This window comes from Ranitomeya variabilis, chromosome 7 (genome assembly GCF_051348905.1).
Source record: "Ranitomeya variabilis isolate aRanVar5 chromosome 7, aRanVar5.hap1, whole genome shotgun sequence".
In the NCBI taxonomy this organism is placed as follows: domain Eukaryota; kingdom Metazoa; phylum Chordata; class Amphibia; order Anura; family Dendrobatidae; genus Ranitomeya; species Ranitomeya variabilis.
The window spans coordinates 21576288-21600884 of NC_135238.1; the positions used below are offsets into that span (position 1 = coordinate 21576288).

At 41.2% G+C, this 24597-nt stretch overlaps 1 protein-coding gene across 1 annotated transcript in view; it reads right to left on the bottom strand.

Moving 5' to 3' along the window:
• Nucleotides 1-633: 633 nt before the first annotated feature.
• Nucleotides 634-24597, bottom strand: part of HS3ST6 (heparan sulfate-glucosamine 3-sulfotransferase 6) — a 65311-nt gene continuing 41347 nt past the window's right edge. Inside the window, exon 2 of the mRNA XM_077274425.1 lies at nucleotides 634-1530. Within this exon, the coding sequence (XP_077130540.1) occupies nucleotides 912-1530 (619 nt within the window). The 3' untranslated portion in view covers nucleotides 634-911. The remainder of the gene's footprint in view (nucleotides 1531-24597) is intronic.

A 24597-nucleotide genomic window follows, 5' to 3' on the forward strand; every position in this document is an offset into this window, starting at 1 on the left:
GGGGAAAGTGCCATACTATACAGTATGTCTGTGTGGCCTTAACTTTTTAGGGATCCACTAAATTGCACCTATAAATAACCTCAATGTTTTACGGGAACATTATCCCACTGTGTGACCTCAACTTTTGGAGGTGATCCACCCTGGGTAACCTTAAATTCTATGGTATTAACCACACTATTTCTCTGAATGGTCTCTATTTTCAGAAGGATTCACCACAGTATCACCTTCTGTGATCTCAAGTTTAGAGGGGAATCACTGCTCTATCACTCTTTAGGACCTACATTTTGCAGAAGAGATCCATCACATTAGCTTGGTCTCTTACCTCTACTTTTAAGTTGATCCATCACACTTGTCCAACCAGTGTGACTTCCACTTTTTGAGAGGATCCATCACACTATCCAACCAATGTGACCTCAACCCCTTGAAGGCATCCACCATCATATTTTGTAAAATGACTAACCCTTGGCTTCAGAACCATGGCCGCCAGGAGGCGCCATAGAGGCTACCCAAGAAAAAGAAGGACCAGCTAGAGAAGGCAAAGGCCCGACAAGTTTATCAAACTCTTAATATGAGACCTTTTGGGTTATCTCGTTGTCTGGAAAAAAACATTACACTCAGTTGTCTCCATTTTCTTTTTTTTATTACTTGTGCTTGAAATATTGGTCTCTACACCATAGTCATATATAACATTCACTCTTATATAAATACTTATTAAAATAGTAAAAAACAAAATGTCTTAACTCGGACCCAACAATAGGTACAATCCTTCAAATGTGATTGTGATTTTAAAAATTCTAATGGGTATTTACCCTTCCGGGATTATTTTTGGCCCCGTTATGTATCAAATAACAAAAGAAATGCCCCATTTTTTATATTAAAGATACTAATAAAGTCAATGGCATAGAAAAACATCAGTCCCAACCAAAGTTGTGGCCGGTCATCTGATAAAACTTCATGTTGTAAGGTCGGTAAAACTCCTGGAGACGTAACAAAAGTGTCTTATCTATTTCGGGGTGTGGACGCCCTTTGGATTTGCCTAAACATCTTGGCTTACCACTTCCCTCCGGCTTCTTTAGGCAAGGAAATCCCTTGGTTTTATTGAAGTAGAAATGTTTATCTATAATGACCCTCTTTAACCCCAAAAAATCCTGAACTCGGCCCATTTCCCCTGCAGGGTCACTGACCAGTCTCTCCCCGCTGACAAAAAGGAATTTTGAGAGTGGGAAGTATTGGAGCCAGTTCTCTAAGTGCTTAGCATAGATGCCAATACGGATGGCACTCCAGGTAGTATCAATAGTCCCCACGCTGGTGTTTTTGAAGGCCAACGCTTGAAAGGTGGGTAATGATGGAGTTTTTGACAGAGTCTGTGTATAGTCAGAGATGGCCCTGGTCACTGGATTTCTCACCACCACGATGAGCTTTGTGTCCTTGGACATGTTGTAAATTCGTCTTGGCGCCTCTGGGGTTACAAAGTAACTTGGAGTCTTCTCCATTGTGATCTGTCCATCTAAAGTCCGAGGCATCAAGTTCCTAAGTAAAAAAAAGAATAGATATAATGTGTTAGCATTGATTGAAGTTATAATTTATGGAACTTCTATGAGTAAATCACTGGTAGGGAAAGCTGGCACTAAGTGTTCAATTCTTCTGCAGCACAACCACAGGAGAAATGAAGTACTACATGTGCCCATTGACATCAGGTCCTCCAGAGGAAGAGAGACACTCGCCTTTATTAACTTAGCATTCCCTAATAGGGTGTATGAAGTTGTTTTTTTCTGAACTTGACAAGTTGTATTTATTGACCCAGCTGTATGGTAGGAACCAAGTAAGAACCAGCAGAAGCCCTTATGTTCCCCTCGCAGAAGCCCTTATGTTCCCCTCCAGGAGTTTTTCTTTAATGTTAATTACATAAATAATTCCCCTCACCCCTAAAAAGTGTCTTTTAAGGTCAATATGTTGTAACTTTTATTAATTAGTTCCTCAGATCTATTTACAGGAAAAGTCAAGTGCCAACCATATGGCCTTCATTACAATGCCAGAAATATAACCTCAACGGACATTGTCATCAAACATTTTAAACTACCATTAGAAGAGATCTGTCCGGTATGTTGTCATCCCTTGGTGTCATCAGATCACAACAGCCTGGAATCAACTCAGAATACAAAGGACTAAGAAGATTTGCGGCACTGACATCACACATTATGATACCTGGTGATATTAATTCCCATGAAAAACTATGTTTTTTACAATGTTTCCCATAAATTGGGTAGGATTTTCTTAAAAGTTCAAACTGTTAAAAAAAACTATTTATACAAACAAGGTTTTTTTTTTCAATTTTAATCTGACCATTAAATTTTGTTATGAAGGTTTTAACCATTTTCAGGATGTTGTTTTCGTTTAAAGCGACCCCAAATTGATCTGAAATGCCCCTGTGCACCTATATGATTATCCAATGACACATGGCAAAGGTCAATTCAGGAAAGACTCTGAATACAAAGAAGAATCATGTTTTGTGTTTATACAAATGATTAAACCAAAGTCTTGTATTTTCACTTTTCTGTTGCTCTTGGGAATGAAAGACGCCTGAACTATCTGCAGCCAACTAAAATATTGTGGAAATAATAACCTACACTGGGATTTCCTGCTCCAGTAGTGGAGGGTGCATGACAAGTCAATCGTTATTTTCCTGTCCTACTCCTGGAATAAACCCTAGAACTGTCGTCATCCAATACCGGACCTGTCGATCAGAACGAAGCTACAGTAATGATGTTTGCATACCATACCGAAGCCACATTCATATAGTCATCAACAATAACTTGTGCAATACAAGAAAATATCTAATATATTATGTACCTTTATGTACAAGAATATAACTACTATAATACTGCTTCCATGTACAAGAATATAACTACTATAATACTGCCCCTATGTACAAGAATATAACTACTATAATACTGCTCCTATGGACAAGAATATAACTACTATAATACTGCTCCCTATGTACAAGAATATAACTACTATAATACTGCTCCCTATGTACAAGAATATAACTACTATAATACTGTCCCTATGTACAAGAATATAACTACTATAATACTGCCCCCTATGTACAAGAATATAACTACTATAATACTGCCCCTATGTACAAGAATATAACTACTATAATACTGCTCCTATGTACAAGAATATAACTACTATAATACTGCCCCTATGTACAAGAATATAACTACTATAATACTGCCCCTATGTACAAGAATATAACTACAATAATACTGCCCCTATGTACAAGAATATAACTACTATAATACTGCTCCTATGTACATAAAATTTCAATTCTTTTGGCTGTCCTTAACCTCGGTGCGAACTCAGTCAGTCAAAGGGCTGAATGTGGACTGTCGGTCGCATTATGCCCGGGCCTCTTTTTAATGTATGAAACCTGGACCTTTTTTTTTGTTTTATTCGCGTAGAATTCATATTTCTATAACATATGATTCAGATGGAAAAAAAAAATTGTGCATGTAATCATCCAGTTTATAGACGTCTTCCCAGCACTCATGCGCTTCTCCTGCTTTTTGGGGAAAAGCAGAGGCCTTTCATGTTTAATAGCAGGAATTATAGTTTGTAAAGCGAAGTTTAGGGGCTTTGCACAATGGTAGACGACATCTGTAGAGCTCTTTCATGGGTAATAAACCAGACAAAGCACAGGTGGTCCGAAGGTACATAAAATACACTATACTATAACTAAAGCCATGCCAACCTCAGTAAGACTGTGCCTGTATAGTGCCAAGGGAACTATAGCTTTTACCCAAGTTAAATACATGGTGCATCCATCTTCTATACTTGTTTACCTTTCATTATCTCCTATTTGTCTGAATTACAGGGGTATAGGCTAAACACATGACTTGTATACAGCCTGCAACTGATATATTATCATTGTACCTGCAGTCACCACTAAGGGGAGCTCACTGTATACAAATGTATACAGCTCTTCAATAAAAGCCATGTAAAATCTATATTTAGTGACCTAAACCTAGTTTTTGCTGTATGAAACCACATGCAGTGAGTTCTCCGAGTGGTGGCTGTAAATATCCATATGCAGTGAACTTTCTCTAGTTGTGGTTGTATAAATCTGTATGTAGTGAGCTCCCCCTAGTGGTGGCTGTATAAATCTGTATGTAGTGAGCTCCCCCTAGTGGTGGCTGTAAACATCCATATGCAGTGAACTTTCTCTAGTGGTGGCTGTATAAATCTGTAAGTAGTGAGCTCCTCCTAGTGGTGGCTATTTATATCTGTATGTAGTGAGCTCCTCCAAGGGGTGTCTGTATAAATCTACCTACAGTGATCTCCTCCGAGTAGTGGCTGTATTCATCCATATGCAGTGAACTTTCTCTAGTGGTGGCTGTGTATATCTATATGTAGTGAGCTCCTCCTAGTGGTGGCTATTTATATCTGCATGCAGTGAGCTCCTCCTAGTGGTGACTGTATAAATCTGTATGCAGTGAGCTCCTCCTAGTGGTGTCTGTATAAATCTACCTATAGTGAGCTCCTCCTAGTGGTGTCTGTATAAATCTGTATGCAGTGAGCTCCTCCTAATGGTGTCTGTATAAATCTACCTATAGTGAGCTCCTCCTAGTGGTGTCTGTATAAATCTGTATGCAGTGAGCTCCTCCTAATGGTGTCTGTATAAATCTACCTATAGTGAGCTCCTCCTAGTGGTGTCTGTATAAATCTGTATGCAGTGAGCTCCTCCTAGTGGTGTCTGTATAAATCTACCTATAGTGAGCTCCTCCTAGTGGTGTCTGTATAAATCTGTATGTAGTGAGCTCTCTCTAGTGGTGGCTGTATAAATCTGTATGTAGTGAGCTCCTCCTAGTGGTGTCTGTATAAATCTGTATGTAGTGAGCTCCCTCTAGTGATGGCTGTGTAATCTGTATGTAGTGAGCTCCTCCTAGTGGTGTCTGTATAAATCTGTATGTAGTGAGCTCATCCTAGTGGTGGCTGTATAATCTGTATGTAGTGAGCTCCTCCTAGTGGTGTCTGTATAAATCTGTATGCAGTGAGCTCCTCCTAGTGGTGTCTGTATAAATCTACCTATAGTGAGCTCCTCCTAGTGGTGTCTGTATAAATCTGTATGCAGTGAGCTCCTCCTAGTGGTGTCTGTATAAATCTACCTATAGTGAGCTCCTCCTAGTGGTGTCTGTATAAATCTGTATGTAGTGAGCTCCTCCTAGTGGTGTCTGTATAAATCTGTATGTAGTGAGCTCCCTCTAGTGGTGGCTGTATAATCTGTATGTAGTGAGCTCCTCCTAGTGGTGTCTGTATAAATCTGTATGTAGTGAGCTCCTCCTAGTGGTGGCTGTATAAATCTGTATGTAGTGAGCTCCTCCTAGTGGTGTCTGTATAAATCTGTATGCAGTGAGCTCCTCCTAGTGGTGTCTGTATAAATCTACCTATAGTGAGCTCCTCCTAGTGGTGTCTGTATAAATCTGTATGTAGTGAGCTCTCTCTAGTGGTGGCTGTATAAATCTGTATGTAGTGAGCTCCTCCTAGTGGTGTCTGTATAAATCTACCTATAGTGAGCTCCTCCTAGTGGTGTCTGTATAAATCTGTATGTAGTGAGCTCTCTCTAGTGGTGGCTGTATAAATCTGTATGTAGTGAGCTCCTCCTAGTGGTGTCTGTATAAATCTGTATGTAGTGAGCTCCCTCTAGTGGTGGCTGTATAATCTGTATGTAGTGAGCTCCTCCTAGTGGTGTCTGTATAAATCTGTATGCAGTGAGCTCCTCCTAGTGGTATCTGTATAAATCTACCTATAGTGAGCTCCCTCTAGTGGTGGCTGCACACAGGTAGAACGCTAATGTTTCAAAAGTCAAAGAAGCAGAGCTCCCCGTATACAGTCATATGAAAAAGTTTGGGCACCCCTATTAATCTTAAGCTTAATGTTTTATAAAAATAGTTTTTTTTGCAACAGCTATTTCAGTTTCATATATCTAATAACTGTTGGACACAGTAATGTTTCTGCCTTGAAATGAGGTTTATTGTACTAACAGAAAATGTGCAATCTGCATTCAAACAAAATTTGACAGGTGCATAAGTATGGGCACCCTTATCATTTTCTTGTTTTAAATACTCCTACCTACTTTTTACTGACTTACTAAAGCACTTTTTTTGGTTTTGTAACCTCATTGAGCTTTGAACTTCATAGCCAGGTGTATGCAATCATGAGAAAAGCTACTTAAAGTGGCCACTTGCAAGTTGTTCTCCTGTTTGAATCTCCTCTGAAGAGTGGCATCATGGGCTCCTCAAAACAACTGTCAAATGATCTGAAAACAAAGATTATTCAACATAGTTGTTCAGGGGAAGGATACAAAAAGCTGTCTCAGAGATTTATCCTGTCAATTTCCACTGTGAGGAACATAGTAAGGAAATAGAAGAACACAGGTACAGTTCTTGTTAAGGCCAGAAGTGGCAGGCCAAGAAAAACATCAGAAAGGCAGAGAAGAAGAATGGTGAGTCAGTCAAGGACAATCCTCAGACCACCTCCAGAGAGCTGCAGCATCAACTTGCTGCAGATGGTGTCACTGTGCATCGGTCAACTATACAACGCACTGTGTTTTTTTGCCGCCATGCATAACGCCTTTTTGTATTACCAAACAACTCAATCTTGGTTTCATGAGTCCACAGGACCTTCTTCCAAAAAGAAATTGGCTTCTCCAAATGTGCTTTTGCATACCTCAGCCGACTCTGTTTGTGGCGTGCTTGCAGAAACGGCTTCTTTCGCATCACTGTCCCATACAGCTTCTCCTTGTGCAAAGTGCATTGTATAGTTGACCAATGCACAGTGACACCATCTGCAGCAAGTTGATGCTGCAGCTCTCTGGAGGTGGTCTGAGGATTGTCCTTGACTGATCTCACCATTCTTCTTCTCTGCCTTTCTGATGTTTTTCTTGGCCTGCCACTTCTGGCCTTAACAAGAACTGTACCTGTGTTCTTCCATTTCCTTACTATGTTTCTCACAGTGGAAATTGACAGGTTAAACCTCTGAGACAGCTTTTTGTATCCTTCCCCTGAACAACTATGTTGAATAATCTTTGTTTTCAGATCATTTGACAGTTGTTTTGAGGAGCCCATGATGCCACTCTTCGGAGGAGATTCAAACAGGAGAACAACTTGCAAGTGGCCACTTTAAGTAGCTTTTCTCATGATTGCATACACCTGGCTATGAAGTTCAAAGCTCAATGAGGTTACAAAACCAAAAAAAGTGCTTTAGTAAGTCAGTAAAAAGTAGGTAGGAGTATTTAAAACAAGAAAATGATAAGGGTGCCCATACTTATGCACCTGTCAAATTTTGTTTGAATGCAGATTGCACATTTTCTGTTAGTACAATAAACCTCATTTCAAGGGAGAAACATTACTGTGTCCAACAGTTATTAGATATATGAAACTGAAATAGCTGTTGCAAAAAAAACCATTTTTATAAAACAATAAGCTTAAGATTAATAGGGGTGCCCAAACTTTTTCATATGACTGTACATATATCAGAGCAAAATTGTAGACCTAAAATGACCTATATTTATGTAGTACAAGTAGTGGGGCTTTCAATGGGGATGGGACCTAAGTCTTTAGTGAATACCCCCAATAGGGAGTTTCCTGTAAATGCATTTTGTGCCAAGTCAATAACATATGTAAACAAAAATCCAGGGTCGAAGGCATTGGCTGATTTTTATTTTTATAACCACGGCCCATCCACAACCCATCCACACCCCAAGAGTGAGCCTCTGACCACCGGATTTGGCATCACAACATTGATAAAGGTTGAAGAATTTGCTGCTTTCCAAGTGGTATCTGAGGCTTCTGCTGTAGACATTTTTAACTATTTTTACAGTCTGGGAAGTTTCCCCTTGCTCCTGGGGCCTCCCAGATGATCCTCAGAGGTTTAGCTAGGATAGTCTCATTCACCATTAGGCTAGTTTCAAACATCCGGTAGTCATGGCCCATGTACGAAGTGAGATGTCCAAACCGTCTGCGAATCACCAGACCCGAACTCAACAGTTTGATATATGCTTATGAGACTGCTGAGTTGGGAGTCATGAGACCCATGGCTGGTCCAGACACTGCAGTCCGCTCATGGATTGTGAATGTCGGATATCTGGAACGCAACCTTACTTCTATGGAGAGTCCATAATAAATAACCTCTGCAAGTGGTGGCTTCCCGAATTGGGTCCCGAAAAAGGAGAGCCCAGAAGGTCTAGTAAAGCGTACCACTTATGGAAAGAAAGTTGTGGGTGGGATTGTTGGGGGTTAACCAGAGAAACAATGTCCACCCTGCCTGGAATTTTTTTTAGTACTTTTTGGCCAAACTTGAAGGTTATTCCCGCCTCAGGAAACAAAGGTACAATGTTTGTAACAAAGGAGAAGAGAAATATTTTTTGCTTCCTACCTGAATTGACGGCCAAATTTGGACTGTTAGATACAGAACCCAATGTTAAATACGGTTATAAGAACCAGCTGAAAAAATACTATGGAAATAATCGTGGGCTCAGTTCTCCGTTCTTCAAGGGAACAAATTTCATGTTTTCCTCCCAACGTTCTACAAAGGTCCATTGACGCTCAGGGCCCCTCGGTGGACTCTCTGCTGGGTTTACGGGCTTCTCCATTAGTGTTAGAAGCACTGGGGTCTGGATTTTACAGACCTTTTCTACTTTTTCTATAATCCACCAACTTTTCAAAGTTTCCTCTTTATTGGTAACTTAATACTTACAGAATTTTCATTGATGCCAACAAAGACAAAAGTCGTAATCGGATCCAAAAAGACAGACTAAAAACATTGTTAAATTGAGGGCCCAGAACCAAAAATAGGTAAGCTGTAAAAGTTATAGCTGCAGAAATCCTGGACGTGTCTGGATACCTGAACCTGTTCATTCAGTATTTAGTATCATTTTAAATAGTAAAATAAATAAAATGTTTAAATAAAAATAATTTATAGGTCAGAATATGACCATTTGCCAGGTCACGTCATCATCACCATGCCCTCATTATCATCATCACAGGACTGGGTAGGTCACTGCCACTTACAACATCAACTCACTCCTCTTCTGCTGCTGCAAGTATACCAGTGATCTGATTGGTTACGGAATATTTTATTCCTTGGCCAACAAGAACATTTGATACACAGGAACAATCCCTGCAGCTAAGGATCAATGTTAGTCCCTGTTTGGACATCTGAAAATCATAAAGTGAATTCTTTAACTTCAGACCCTCTTTTCGGAGCAAGAGTGAGGGCTGGTAACAGAGGAGGTGGACCGGCCATTTATTATCATTTATTGATTTCCAGACCCTCAGCCATCAAGTGATTGCTGGGTTTGCTTTGGCCGAGAAAGCCAATGGGTGGTTTCTTTCATTGATAGCAAGCATAGATCTTAAAAATTGTCCTTAATGAAAGCAAAAAGTATTTGGAAGCTACAATGGTTGATGGAGATATTCTTTCAGGAGCTGAGCCCACTGCACACAGGGTGGGTGACAGCTGTGTTATACAGCCAGCATCTGCCTGTAACAGTAGTGACTGGAGAGATCCCCTATCACTGCTGGTTAACCCCCGAAATCCTGCAAAAATTACACAATAAAATACAGTAAAATGTGAAAAGAAAATTAAATTCCCCAGTTTAAAATAAAGAAAAAAAATAAGCACCCATAAAAGCCTGATCTATTCAACTAGAAAATTATTTAACCCATTAGGTTAGTGTCATAAAGTAAAAAAAAAAACAATCAAGTTTAAATAAATAAATAAAAAAAAATAAACATATTCAGAACTCGCATAATTGGTATTGCCACATTCCGATCTATGAAAATATAAAACATTTTAACCCATTAAGTTAAAGGAAAAACAAATGCCGGAATTTTTTTTAGCTCACATAATTTTGCCAAAAAATGCAATAAAAAGTCATCCAAATTGTACTACTAATAACTACAGCTCGGCATGTAAAACAAACAAGGAAAAAAACTGTACAAGTTTGGTATCGCCGTACTCGTAGTTAACTATAAAATCATAAAAGAAAGTACAAACTCAAAAAAGAAATGGAGGAATTGAATTATATATTTTTCACCATTTCACCCCATTTGGAATTCTTTTTTCTCGCATTTTTTCAAGACATTATATGGTAAAGTGAATAGTGTCATTCAAACCTTCAACTTGTCCAAAACCTAAGGCAAAATTAAGATAAAAAAAGTTATGGCCTTTGGAAGAATAAAATTGAAGCAAAAAAAAACAACAATTGTCCGCAGCGGAACAAGGCTGATGATATTTTTTATGTACTTTTAAAAAATTCTAAAAACAAGAGGGGGCATTTAGTTTCCCTGTCAATCAGCACGCCATTATGGATACGTCGCATGGTTAATATTGCGGCGATTGACGGTTGTGCATTTTTCCCGCATTCCAGGTGCCAATCATCCTTTGTGCCCTCTCCACACTTAGCATATGTTGTTATTTCTGGGTGAGAAAGCGATCTCCGTCACTCCACACTCAGTGATTGTGCTGAATCTTGCAGCCGGGGGATCGGGCATGACCGCACACTGGGCCATAATGAGAAAATTAACCCCAGACAGGTCATCCAAGGCGTTGGCAGTGCCAAGACGCAGCTACTGACAGCCCATTACCCTGACAATGTCTTCCTGTGGCCAGCCGCCTAGGCCTCTAAGCTCCTAATGGGGCTTCTGTAAGACCACGGCCCTTGCCAGATCCCTTCTCGCTCCTGTTGAGAGGTGGGAAAATGCATCTGTTACACATCTCCTTCCTCCGTCTCTGACTTCCATACAAAACAAAATAAGCCACAAAGAAAGCTGGCCAATTTTTTTTTCCTGTCCTTGGCAAGTGGAAATCAGCTCTTAAAGTTTTAATGACTTCAATATTTTTTAATGGGATTTTTTTTTTTTTTTTTTAGTTCCTACTACTTGAAATGCGTTGGGTTTTCTAGGGACATTTTTTTAAAATTTTGTTCTACAAAAAAGATATTTTTTTTCCTTTCGTTTGTAGACATTTTCAAAGCCTCCCTCTCACTTTCCCCAGATTATAATTGCCTTAAAGCTCTGGATGCATATGCTAATGACCTCCCTTAATTAGGAAATGATCCGTCTGGAATAAAAACTGCTCCCGCTGACTTCAAGGCGGTTCAATTAGCAACCGGGGAGGGTGTATGTGTGTGGGGGGGGGGATTATTTTCCAAAAATCTACCCTTTACCCCAGTCTCCTAATTAACGCCCGGATCAGAGATGACTGGTGCCAGGTAAGCTGGAAACGCTTCTACTAGTTTTACAAGTGGGGCACAGGTTGACGGTTTATTCTTCCAGAGTCATTGTAAAGTGGTCTCCCGGCTCACGGGCACACTGGAGACATTAAATAGCAAAATAAAATAAAAAGTGGTATTATGCAGAAATAGCGCCACTCTTGCCTACAGGTTGCATTTGGTATTGCAGCTAATGCAAAAATGAAACTGCCTCAGAAATATTATTTCTACATCACCTTTCAAGCTCAATTCAAGTAAGCTAAAATGTCAGATACACAAAAGCAGGCCCTTTTTATCTCATCATGGCTAACTCTTTTAGGCCCGTGACTAGCAAAGCAGCAAGGGTGTCCTTGCTGTTCAAGGATTAATTTCCTAAAGTCAATTGGCTTTGATACTGATCGGGACCCCATAATATTGTAAAAAGTAGCCCAAAAGTGCACCCTCCAATATTTTAAGAGGGGGTCCTAAAATCCAAGTATGCCCCTTGATGTGGTATATATATTTTTTATAGTTTTTTGCAATGCTAAGTATTGATTTTCTTGGGACTGGTATTGATTTTACATCCTCAAGTGGAGCCATTTCCTGTGCATCCTTCTCTACTTTCCTTTTGTCTGAGTGGGAGGAGCTTGAAACAAGCCAGTGCAGCATGGAGAGGTAGTCTGCTGCATAGCAGATAGAATTTCCTGTCACTGCTTCACCAGACATAGCGGCTTGCACTCCCCGAGACAGTAAGATAAGTGGTTATTAAGTAACACAGAGGATTTGTCGGACATTTTTGAAAGTGCTATCCCAATTATTTTTGTATATCCTTATTGTGAGCCCACAAATATTGGGACTTTTTTCCATAAACTCTGAATTTTTGGGGGTCCGTGTAGCAAACCCTGAATCATAACAAATATTAAAGGAATTAGGAAAACATGACAATGTTCTGCAAAAAAACAGCGCCACACCTGTTTGTAGGTTGTATGTAGAATTGCTAGTCAACCTCCTTGATTTTAAAGGGGTTGTCCAGGTCTGTCACAAAAGTCTGCAGTCACTGCATGTGCTGTCAGGATTCTGGCAATTATGTGACCACAAGTGTGCGATATGCATGCTTCCGGACACATTGCGACTAGACGTTGTGCAGCGTCGCTCAATTTCTGCCGACACCAGAAACTCCTAACAGCGGGAGCCGTGTGCGCCGTGATTCATAAGTCTACAGTCACATAAAGTAACTGCAAAGTTTTGTACCAAACCTGGACAACCCCTTTAAGGTAGCTGAGATACACTACCAGGCATAGCTCATTTTGCGCTTTCTGGAAGAAAGTGGCCATATTTTTTCTCTAATCCTGTTTTTAAGATACTCCAGTTGTATGCCTATAGATGTAAAAAAAAATGTTCCCCTCAGAGACATAAAAGCGGATATCCTAAAAGATGACAAGGAAGAATGACAAGAATCACAGAGGGAAAGATTTATTAAAACCATCTAAAAGGACTAAGAACATCTTTGTCACCCATAGCAACCAATCACAGCGCAGCTTACATTTGACCAGAGCTGTTTAAGAAATGAAAGCTGAGCTCTGATTGGTAGCTAGGGACAACAGATTTCCCTTTCAAATAAATGAGGCCTACGGTAAAATTGAAAGTTGTACACAGTTTATATACCATGAGTAGGCTTCCCGGACACAACACTGGCGGTACTCTCAGAGCTCAGAATAATGATTCATGTAAATCATCACACTGGCCTTGCAGTCCATATGGCATCACATGATCTAACGCGTCGCCTTCTGTTACTCATCCCCATGTTGGCTATAAATTTGGCACAAGGTCAAAAAACAGTCAATTTTCTCTTGACGGCCCCCATAATAGGCTCCTATAATGTGTGTACTCAGCCGTAGTCAGGTAAACAGACGCCTACCTGAACCACAATATGGCCTCATTCATTAAGCCTGAGAAGCCCAATAAACAAGTATTAGCATCATCGTGGCCTGTCCTCCAGGTACTACACCCGTCCTCCCCAGGAGACCCGAGAATTGAATTAATCTCATTAACAGGCAAAATACATAAAAGCTAATTACCCTGGATACTGAGCGTCGCTCCACTCGTTACTGATCGACTGTATAAACTATGGGAAAATCCTCGAAAGGGGGTAGAGACGATGTTCATTAAAATATGATTTTTAAGTAGGTTTGGTAAAATATGAATTTCATTAAGCGAGGACTCTGCACTGTCCTGGTATTAGTAATCATCAGTCTGCGAGGCTATATGTCCATTTTTACTGCAGCGTTTGAAAATTAAATTGCTGTAATTTTAGATTTTTTTGGCTTTATTAAAATCAACTAAATGATTTTTATACAGAGTATATACACTGATGTCCGAGCTGCTCAGCGTCTACTCATGTCCCCAAATCAGAGGTGTGGATATAATTACCATGGGGTGGTATAGACTCGCCTTCACTAATAAGGCTGATAGGGCACACGGGTAAAAATATAAAATTATTAATCATACATGCTGAACGTTTTGATGATACGAAGATATGCGCTGCTATATAGGTGCAGCGCCCCAGAGTCCTGGTCGTTGCAGTACTGATGCTCCGCCACTATGGGGGGCTATGGTACGTCTGATGGCACTGAAGGAGTTCACCTGACCAGGTATCACAGACACCAATACATTTCACAGTCTGGCCTCCAGGGGGAGCTAAGGGTACTATACATTAGGCCACTCCTCACAGTCTGGTAAAACTGGGGGTTACATAGGAAGTTAGAGAGAAAGCTGACTGGGTTGGAACCAGGCAACATCCTGTGGCAGAGGGTGTTGCAGGGGAAGATTCAGGGGGGTCCCTGTCAGGGGTGGGATCCTGACAGAGGCCTAGCGAACAGAAAGAACGTTACGGGACCGCGCCTGCACTTCATTGCGGCGGTACCCCAAGAAAGGACAAGAAGCGAGGTTTATTGTGCTGAGTGAGAAACGAGATCAACGTAACAAGGAGAAATACCAGTAGGAGTCGTGCTGTAAGACGAGGCAACATCCTACTGAGGCGCGTAGCCGGTGGCCGGAACGCCGAGGAAGTATTGAGCTCCAAGCCTTACTTCAAACCTACGGCAGGACAGTCAGTTATAGGCGGGCTGTCTCACTAAAATCACCTAAGCAGACATAGGGGGCAACATTGGAGAGGGGCGACACTAGGGTCCCGGAAGACCTCCGAGCCTACCCATCATACGGGTGCGTCCTAGCCATATCATCTGGGGGACGGAGAAGAACATCAAAAGCAGTTGTGAGGGAACTTCAGAAACAGACACAACAGTTGTGAGGACTATCCCGAAAGCTAAGCAGGGAAGGACTACAACACACAAGCGCTAGAAGGTAGGCACAGATTTCCACCTGCAAAGGGAACTCTGGAGGTGCCATCGGACCGGCCGGTCTCAGCCAGCCCTGTTAACCGTACTCCGGATTGAGGATCCAGAAGCCTTCAGTAAAGAGGTAAAGAGACTGCACCCCTATGTCCTCGTTATTCACCGCGGCTTGCACCACACCACAACCTCACCACTCTCCACTTTCACTGGACGCCCCTCAGCAGGGTCAAGGGCCGGGTCTAGCCACCGTGACAACCCCAGGACTGAGACAGAGAGGCCCGGTACCGGGTACCCCTCGGCCCTGCTCCATAGGTACTGCTGACCTCCTATCGCAGCTCACAAATTACGGAGAGGGTATCACACATGTAATATAGAGAAGAAAAGACCACAATATGGAGAGAATAGAGTTGTGGTGGCTTATATTTTGGAAGACATTTTGATTAAAACTGTGTGGCTGACAAATAAAGGGTATTTCCCATTTTCATAGATGTGTCTTGTCAGATAGTACATGTAAGAACAAGCACTTTTGCAATTTACTGCTTAATAAAATTTCCAACCGTTATTGAGATATTAACACTTTTCTTTTGTTTACAACTCGTTGCCAAAGAGACCGACCACCGCTGCTGTCTAGTTTGTAAGCGCTGCACTGAAGCTGGCCAGGATTAGGAGGTGACAGAGGTCTCCAGAGATCCTGTCCAGCTTCAAAATAGTGCTTAGAAGCTGAATAGAAAATAGATTGTAAGCACTGTCCATGTTCTGCTGTCTAGCAGTGGTGGTCGGTCTCCAAGGCAATGAGCTGTAAACAAAATAAAAGTGTTAATATCTCAAGAACGGTTTAAAATTTTAGCAAGAATGAAATTGCAAAATTGCATGTATTTGCAAGCTCTATCTGACAATACCCATTTATGAAGATGGGGAATATAACCTTTTAAAGTAATGTAAATGACAAATAAGGGAGCCATGCAATGGAAATTGAGATGGGCATTATAGCTTGCAATAGTAGGGGTGAAGCATTTAGGCTAACAATAGGGAAACATTGTGACTGACAATAGGGTGTGATTGTGGCTGACAATAGAGGTTAACAACAAGGGGGAAAATATGGCTGACTAGAGGGGCCATTGTGGCTTACAATAACAGAGACATGGTAGCTTGTATTAGGGGCATAATGGCTGATGATAGAAGATTACTGTACTGAAAATATGGGGTCCCTGTGGCTTACAGTAGTAGTGTGTTGTGGCTGACATTTTACTTTGAAAAAAAAACCCTTGTAATAAAAAAAAGCAATGTTAATACCCCTTTTTTGGTGTGGTGTAAACATTTAATAAATTATCTGATTATAATATATTATGGCTTCCTAATGATGGAGATCTTGTTCGGCCGATCAGGGCTTCATGTCAGCTTTAGCCAATGACAATGATTTCTCATATAATCAGCATCTTTGTGCACTCAAAAAAGGAAAAAAAAATCCATCTGAGCCATCGCAGTAGCCATTTCTATCAGCAATGGAGCGATCATTTAGTCACAGAGTCACCCAGGCTTTATAACATACCCTTTCTTTCTCCTCCCCTTCCTGTACATGTCTCTGCCTCTTTACAGTGAGATCCTCATAGTGACTGATCTATGGATGACTCAGAGTAAAAAAAGACTGCAAAATTAGGTTTTATCACAGTCTCCAGAGGGACATCGCCACATAAAGTTTTATAGCAATGACTGTAGATTCACTTAGAGCGCCAATCCGTGTTACAAAGTGATATGTTAACAATAGGTGGATTGACTAAATTTACATCTCGTCACTGGAAGTGTTCTCATTAAAGGCACAATCGTTACTTCAGGTCAAAGCTTATAATAGACCCTTTTATTAAAAGTGTAAACCCCCAGGAGTCTGAAATTTACATGTCTAAATGTTTAACAGCACTTCATTAAGGAAAGGAGGCAGCTACCGGAGAGGAACTGAGGCATATAAAATGGAGAATTTATAGTGTAGTCTACAGCTGCCAAAAATAGTAAAAACATAACATAGTCGTAGAAACACCTAGAGATCCACAGGGCCGAGGATGTCAAGAATTTTTACATACACTGACACAAGACACCATTGTATCCCAAATTCTTTGCTATTGTAAGACAGATCACCGAAAAATGGAGAGGACGTATAGGATGTCAACTGACATTCTCTGTTATATCATTCACAATGATCAGCCATGACATTAAAACAATATGGGTCTAAGCATCTCCAAAATGGTAGGTTTTCTGCGGTGTTCCTGGCATACAGCAGGTTTTGTAGAGTATTACCAGTATACATCAGGTCTTGTGGTTTGATTCCAGAATATGACAAGTCTTTTGTGGTGTTCCCAGTATATGACAGGTCTTGTGGGGTATTCCCAGTATCTGGTATTCCTTGTGGAATGTTCCCACTATACAACAGGTCTTGTTGGGGTGTTCTCAGTATATGACAGGTCTTGTGGGGTGTTCCCAGTATACAACAGGTCTTGTTGGGGTGTTCCCAGCATACGATAAGTCTTGTGGGGTGTTCCCAGTATACAACAGATCTTATCGGGGTGTTCCCAGTGTACGATCCATCTTGTGGGGTGTTCCCAGTATACGGCAGGTCTTGTGGAGTACTCCTGGTACACTGCAGGTCTTTTGTAGTGTTCCCTGTATGCAGCAGGGCTTCTGAGGTAGTCCTGGTATACAGTGGGTCTTGTGGGGTGTTCACAATATATGGCAGGTCCTGTGTGATGTTACCGGTACTTGGTGGGCTTTGTGGGATGTTTCCACTATACAACAAGCCTTGTGGAGTGTTCCCAGTATATGGTGGCATCTTATGCCGTGTTCCTGGTATGCGGGTCTTGGGTGTTCCCTGTATAGAGCTGGTTTTGTGGGGTGTCAGTAGTATATGGCGAGTTGTATGGGGTGTTCCCGGTACACGTCAGATCTTTTGTGGTGTTCTTCATATACAGCAGGCCTTGTTGGTTCTTCCTGGTATGTGGTAGGTCTTGTGGGTTATCCCCTGCATACTGCAGGTCTTGTAGGCTGTTCCCTATGTTTAGCAAGTCTTGTTGGGTGTTCTTGGTATGCTGCAGGTCTTGTGTGGTTATCCCGGTATGTGACAGGTCTTGTGAGCTGTTCCTGGTATATGGCAGGTCCAGTGGGGTGTTCCCAGTATGCAGCAAATCTTGTGGGGTGTTCCCGGTATGCGACAGGTCTTGTGGGGTGTTTCTGGTATATGGCGGGTCTTGTGTGGTATTCCCAGTATACAGCAGTTCTAGTGGGTTGTTCTCAGTATATGGCAGGTCTTGTGGACTGTTCCCTATATATAGCAAGTCTTGTCGGGTGTTCCCGGTATGCCACAGGTCTTGTGGGGTGTTTTCGGTATGTGACAGATCTTGTGGGGTGTTCCTGGTATATGGCAGGTCTAGTGGGGTGTTCCTGGTAAACGGCAGGTCTTGTGGGGTATTCCCTGTATACAGCAAATCTTGTGAGGTGTTCCCGGTATGTGACAGGTCTTGTGGGGTGTTCCTGGTATATAGCGGGTCTTGTGTGGTCTTCTCAGCATACGGCAGGTCTTGTGGGGTGTTCCTGGTATGTGGCAGGTCTTGTGGGGTGTTCCCTATATACAGTTAGGTCCATATATATTTGGACAGAGACAACATTTTTCTCATTTTGGTTATAGACATTACCACAATGAATTTTAAACAAAACAATTCAGATGCAGTTGAAGTTCAGACTTTCAGCTTTCATTTGAGGGTATCCACATTAAAATTGGATGAAGGGTTTAGGAGTTTCAGCTCCTTAACATGTGCCACCCTGTTTTTAAAGGGACCAAAAGTAATTGGACAGATTCAATAATTTTAAATAAAATGTTCATTTCTAGTACTTGGTTGAAAACCCTTTGTTGGCAATGACTGCCTGAAGTCTTGAACTCATGGACATCACCAGACGCTGTGTTTCCTCCTTTTTGATGCTCTGCCAGGCCTTCACTGCGGTGGTTTTCAGTTGCTGTTTGTTTCTGGGCCTTTCTGTCTGAAGTTTAGTCTTTAACAAGTGAAATGCATGCTCAATTGGGTTGAGATCAGGTGACTGACTTGGCCATTCAAGAATATTCCACTTCTTTGCTTTAATAGACTCCTGGGTTGCTTTGGCTTCATGTTTTGGGTCATTGTCCATCTGTAGTATGAAACGACGACCAATCAGTTTGGCTGCATTTGGCTGGATCTGAGCACACAGTATGGCGGCTCTGAATACCTCAGAATTCATTCCTGTGTCACATCATCCATAACTACTAGTGACCCAGTGCCACTGGCAGCCATGCATGCCCAAGCCATCACACTGCCTCCACCATGTTTTACAGATGATGTGGTATGCTTTGGATCATGAGCTGTACCACGCCTTCGCCATACTTTTCTCTTTCCATCATTCTGGTAGAGGTTGATCTTGGTTTCATCTGTCCAAAGAATGTTCTTCCTGAACTGTGCTGGCTTTTTTAGTTGTTTTTTAGCAAAGTCCAGTCTAGCCTTTTTATTCTTGATTCTTATGAGTGGCTTGCACCGTGCAGTGAACCCTCTGTATTTACTTTCATGCAGTCTTCTCTTTATGGTAGATTTGGATACTGATACGCCGACCTCCTGGAGAGTGTTGGTCACTTGGTTGGCTGTTGTGAAGGAGTTTCTCTTCACCATGGAGATTATTCTGCGATCACCCACCACTGTTGTCTTCCGTGGGCGCCCAGGTCTTTTTGCATTGATGAGTTCACCAGTGCTTTCTTTCCTTCTCAGGATGTACCAAACTGTAGATTTTGCCACTCCTAATATTGTAGCAATTTCTCGGATGGTTTTTTTTCTCTGTTTTCACAGCTTAAGAATGGCTTGTTTCACCTTCATGGAGAGCACTTTTGACCGCATGTTTACTTCATAGGAAAACCTTCCAAATGCAAGCACCACACCTCAAATCAACTCCAGGCCTTTTATCTGCTTAGTTGAGAATGACATAATGAAGGGATTGCCCACACCTGTCCATGAAATAGCCTTGGAGTCAATTGTCCAATTACTTTTGGTCCCATTAAAAAACAGGGTGGCACAGGTTAAGGAGCTGAAACTCCTAAACTCTTCATCCAATTTTAATATGGATACCCTCAAATGAAAGCTAAAAGTCTGAACTTCAACTGCATCTGAATTGTTTTGTTTAAAATTAAATTGTGGTAATGTCTATAACCAAAATGAGAAAAATGTTGTCTCTGTCCAAATATATATGGACCTAACTCTAACAAGTCCTCTGAGGTGTCCCCGGTATGAGACAGTTCTTGTTGGTTTTCCCAGTGTACGGCAGGTCTTGTAGGGTGTTTCTGGTATATGGCAGGTCTTGTAGGATGTTCCTTATATAGCAGGTCTTGTGAGGTGTTCCCGGTATGAGAGTTCTTGTTGGTTTTCCAGGTATACGGCAGGTCTTGTAGGGTGTTCCTGGTATGTGGCAGGTCTTGTAGGATGTTCCCTATATAGCAGGTCTTGTGGGGTGTTCCCGGGATGAGACAGTTCTTGTTGGTTTTTCCCGGTATACGGCAGGTCTTGTAGGGTGTTCCTGGTATGTGGCAGGTCTTGTAGGATGTTCCTTATATAGCAGGTCTTGTGGGGTGTTCACGGGATGAGACAGTTCTTTTTTTCTTTCCCGGTATACGGCAGGTCTTGTAGAGTGTTCCTGGTATGTGGAAGGTCTTATAGGATGTTCCTTATATAGCAGGTCTTGGTGGGTGTTCCCGGGATGAGACAGTTCTTTTTTTCTTTCCCGGTATACGGCAGGTCTTGTAGGGTGTTCCTGGTATGTGGCAGGTCTTGTAGGATGTTCCCTATATAGCAGGTCTTGTGGGGTATTCCCGGGATGAGACAGGTGTTGTTGGTTGATCCTGGCATACGATGGCTTCTTGTGGTGTGTTCCTGGTATATGGCTGATCTTGGATGTTTCACACAGAAGTTCAAGGAAAGATAACCAGTGAATTGGCATCAGGGTCATGAGTGCCTAAGGCTCATTAATGTGTGTGGTCAGTGACAGTCCGTCACATTCAATCCCACAAATTGTTGAAAGTCAGATCATGCAGAACATCGCAGCTTGCTGTGTATGGGGCTCAGTAGCCACAAATCAGTCAGAGCGCCCATGAAGACCCCTGTCCACCACTGAAAGCACATGGACATATGAACATCAGACCTGGACCAGGAGCAATGGCAGAAGATGCTGGGTCTGGTGAATCCCGTTTTCCATCATGGGGACGGTCGGTGCTTGTGTGTCACTTACCTGGGAAGAGATGGCATCAGGATACACTATGGGGAGAAGACAAGATGGCGGAGGCCGTGGGATGAGCAATATTCTGCTTTAATCTAATGCCAGAAACCTCAGACGTAGGAGGAGATACACAATACGTTGCATGTGGTACCAATGTTATCTATACATTTTATACCGTACATTTAATGGTTATCTAATATTTTGGAGGATCTTTTAATAAGAGACTAATAAGGAAATGATATCGGATGGGATGTCACCTCGATAATATTTGCCCCATATAACCAAACACTCACAATATCTATTGTACAAACTAAATATCCCCCTTGATAAATTCCCCTCACACATCAGGTCCAAAAGAATCTGCAAATGTACATATATATATATATTTGTAAACCATAGGTTTTTATTTCTCTTATCTGGGTCATATGAAGGATTTGCTAATTCCTATCAACAGAAAAATTGTCCATTTGCTGAAAATGAGCTTCTGTGATTAGGTGCAAGGATTAGGGGAGCTGCTCATTTCTAAAATGTTGATTATGACCCTCTGGGACGGCATCCATGGTGTTTTACAGCTGCAATACAAATTAATTCTATAATAACCCCCGATCTATCTTCTGTAAGCTGCGAGCGAAACCACCGGGAGCTTCTCTTTAAATACAGGTCCCCTCTGTTCAGCTCCGACACAATCAAACATGCTGACAGCCTCCATAATTCCTGTCTCTTCCTCAATCAGCACATGTTATGAAAACTCCATCATAAATCCCCCGGGAAATGAATAATTTCACTATATTTGTATATATTTGATCAGGATACAGATTGATACTCTCCACACGTTGCATTCGCTGTGGGCAGAAAACACCGAGGATCTAAAAGCTTAAAAAAGTAATAAAAAAAATAAAATAAAAAATACAAACAACAAAAGCAGGTGATGCTTCAGCAAATCTCTAGGTAAGCAGAGCTTTTATGTTATATCAGTAGGGATATAGGGGATATTAGGGATATATAACTCTCCCCACCTTAAAGGCAATGGCGTCCTATGCAATCATAGACACAAACTATATAGAGATAGATAATAGATAAATTAGATAGATAGATAGATAGATCAAATAGATAGATAGATAGATAGATAGATAGATAGATAGATCAAATAGATAGATAGATAATAGACAAATTAGATAGATAATAGATAGATGAATAATAGATAAATTAGTAGATAATAGATAGATAATATTATCCATAGATAATAGATGGATAATAGATAGATGAATAATAGATAAAATAGATAGATAAAAATAGATGATAGATAATAGATAACTAGATAGATATATTAGATAGATAGATTGTTTTTTTTGCAACAGCTATTTCAGTTCCATATATCTAATAACTGTTGGACACAGTAATGTTTCTGCCTTGAAATGAGGTTTATTGTACTAACAGAAAATATGCAATCTGCATTCAAACTAAATTTGACAGGTGCATAAGTATGGGCACCCTTATCATTTTCTTGTTTTAAATACTCCTACCTACTTTGTACTGACTTACTAAAGCACTTTTTTTGGGTTTTGTAACCTCATTGGGCTTTGAACTTCATAGCCAGGTGTATGCAATCATGAGAAAAGCTACTTAAAGGGGCCACTTGCAAGTTGTTCTCCTGTTTGAATCTCCTCTGACGAGTGGCATCATGGGCTCTTCAAAACAACTGTCAAATGATCTGAAAACAAAGATTATTCAACATAGTTGTTCAGGGGAAGGGTACAAAAAGCTGTCTAAGAGATGTAACCTGTCAATTTCCACTGTGAGGAACATAGTAAGGAAATGGAAGAACACAGGTACAGTTCTTGTTAAGGCCAGAAGTGGCAGGCCAAGAAAAACATCAGAAAGGCAGAGAAGAAGAATGGTGAGATCAGTCAAGGACAATCCTCAGACCACCTCCAGAGAGCTGCAGCATCAACTTGCTGCAGATGGTGTCACTGTGCATCGGTCAACTATACAACGCACTTTGCACAAGGAGAAGCTGTATGGGAGAGTGATGCGAAAGAAGCTGTTTCTGCAAGCACGCCACAAACAGAGTCGGCTGAGGTATGCAAAAGCACATTTGGAGAAGCCAATTTCTTTTTGGAAGAAGGTCCTGTGGACTGATGAAACCAAGATTGAGTTGTATGGTCATACAAAAAGGCGTTATGCATGGTGGCAAAAAACCACAGAATTCCAAGAATAACACTTGCTACCCACAGTAAAATTTGGTGGAGGTTCCATCATGCTTTGGGGCGGACGCATGGATTCCTCTCAGTATCAGCAGATTCTTGACAATAATGTTCATGAATCAGTGACAAAGTTGAAGTTACGCAGGGGATGGATCTTTCAGCAAGACCATGATCCAAAACACCGCTCCAAATCTACTCAGGCATTCATGCAGAGGAACAATTACACTGTTCTGGAATGGCCATCCCAGTCTCCAGACCTGAATATCATTGAACATCTGTGGGATCATTTGAAGAGGGCTGTCCATGCTCGGCGACCATCAAACTTAACTGAACTGGAATTGTTTTGTAAAGAGGAATGGTCAAAAATACCTTCATCCAGGATCCAGGAACTCATTAAAAGCTACAGGAAGCGATTATTTTTGCAAAAGGAGGATCTACTAAATATTAATGTCACTTTTCTGGCGAGGTGCCCATACTTATGCACCTGTCAAATTTTGTTTGAATGCAGATTGCACATTTTCTGTTAGTACAATAAACCTCATTTCAAGGCAGAATCATTACTGTGTCCAACAGTTATTAGATATATGAAACTGAAATAGCTGTTGCAAAAAAGAACAATTTTTATAAAACATTAAGCTTCGTCGGGGTGGACGCTCCTGGACTCTCTCCTGACAGATACGGGTAATTATGTTTACTATGCCATGCTGCCTCTCTATTCCTTTGCTCATTTATGTTTTCAACCCCTTTCGTCAGGTTTAGGCAGAGTGGACTTCATGGGATATGTGCAATATTGATATATGATGTTATTAAATAATACTATCTATATTCCTATGTGCCTATTTATATCCTTTGTCCAGTGAGCACCATTTTTTGACATGTGTCTGTGGGTGTACCCCCCTCCTTTGTCTTTTCCTTTTTGTCATCTGTACCTGAGCACTTAATAAACTTATATTGATTTTTGCATTATAGTTGGGATCCTTGTGTCGTGCTTTTTCTTTGTTTTTGGTATAGTTTTTGCGACTTTTTTTCCCTGGATTATGTCTATAATTACTTAAATTCACAGTACATTTAATTTGATTGACATTGTCTCTGTGATTTATTGCTTTCATGAGGTGTGTTTACTTTATTATGCTCCATACTGTATAATAACCCCACATGATGCTTCGTACTGTATAATGGCCACACATGATGCTGCGTACTGTATAATGGCCACACATGATGCTCCATACTGTATAATGGCCACACATGATGCTCATACTGTATAATGGCCACACATGATGCTCCTTACTGTATAATGGCTCCACATGATGCTCCATACTGTATAATGGCCACACAGTGCCCCATACTGTATAATGGCCACACATGATGCTCCATACTGTATAATGGCCCCACATGATGCTGCATACAGTATACTTGCCCCACGTGATGGTCCATACAGTATAATGGCCCCACATGATGCTTTGTACAGTATAATGGCCCCACACGATACTGGGTACAGTATAATGGCCACACATAATGC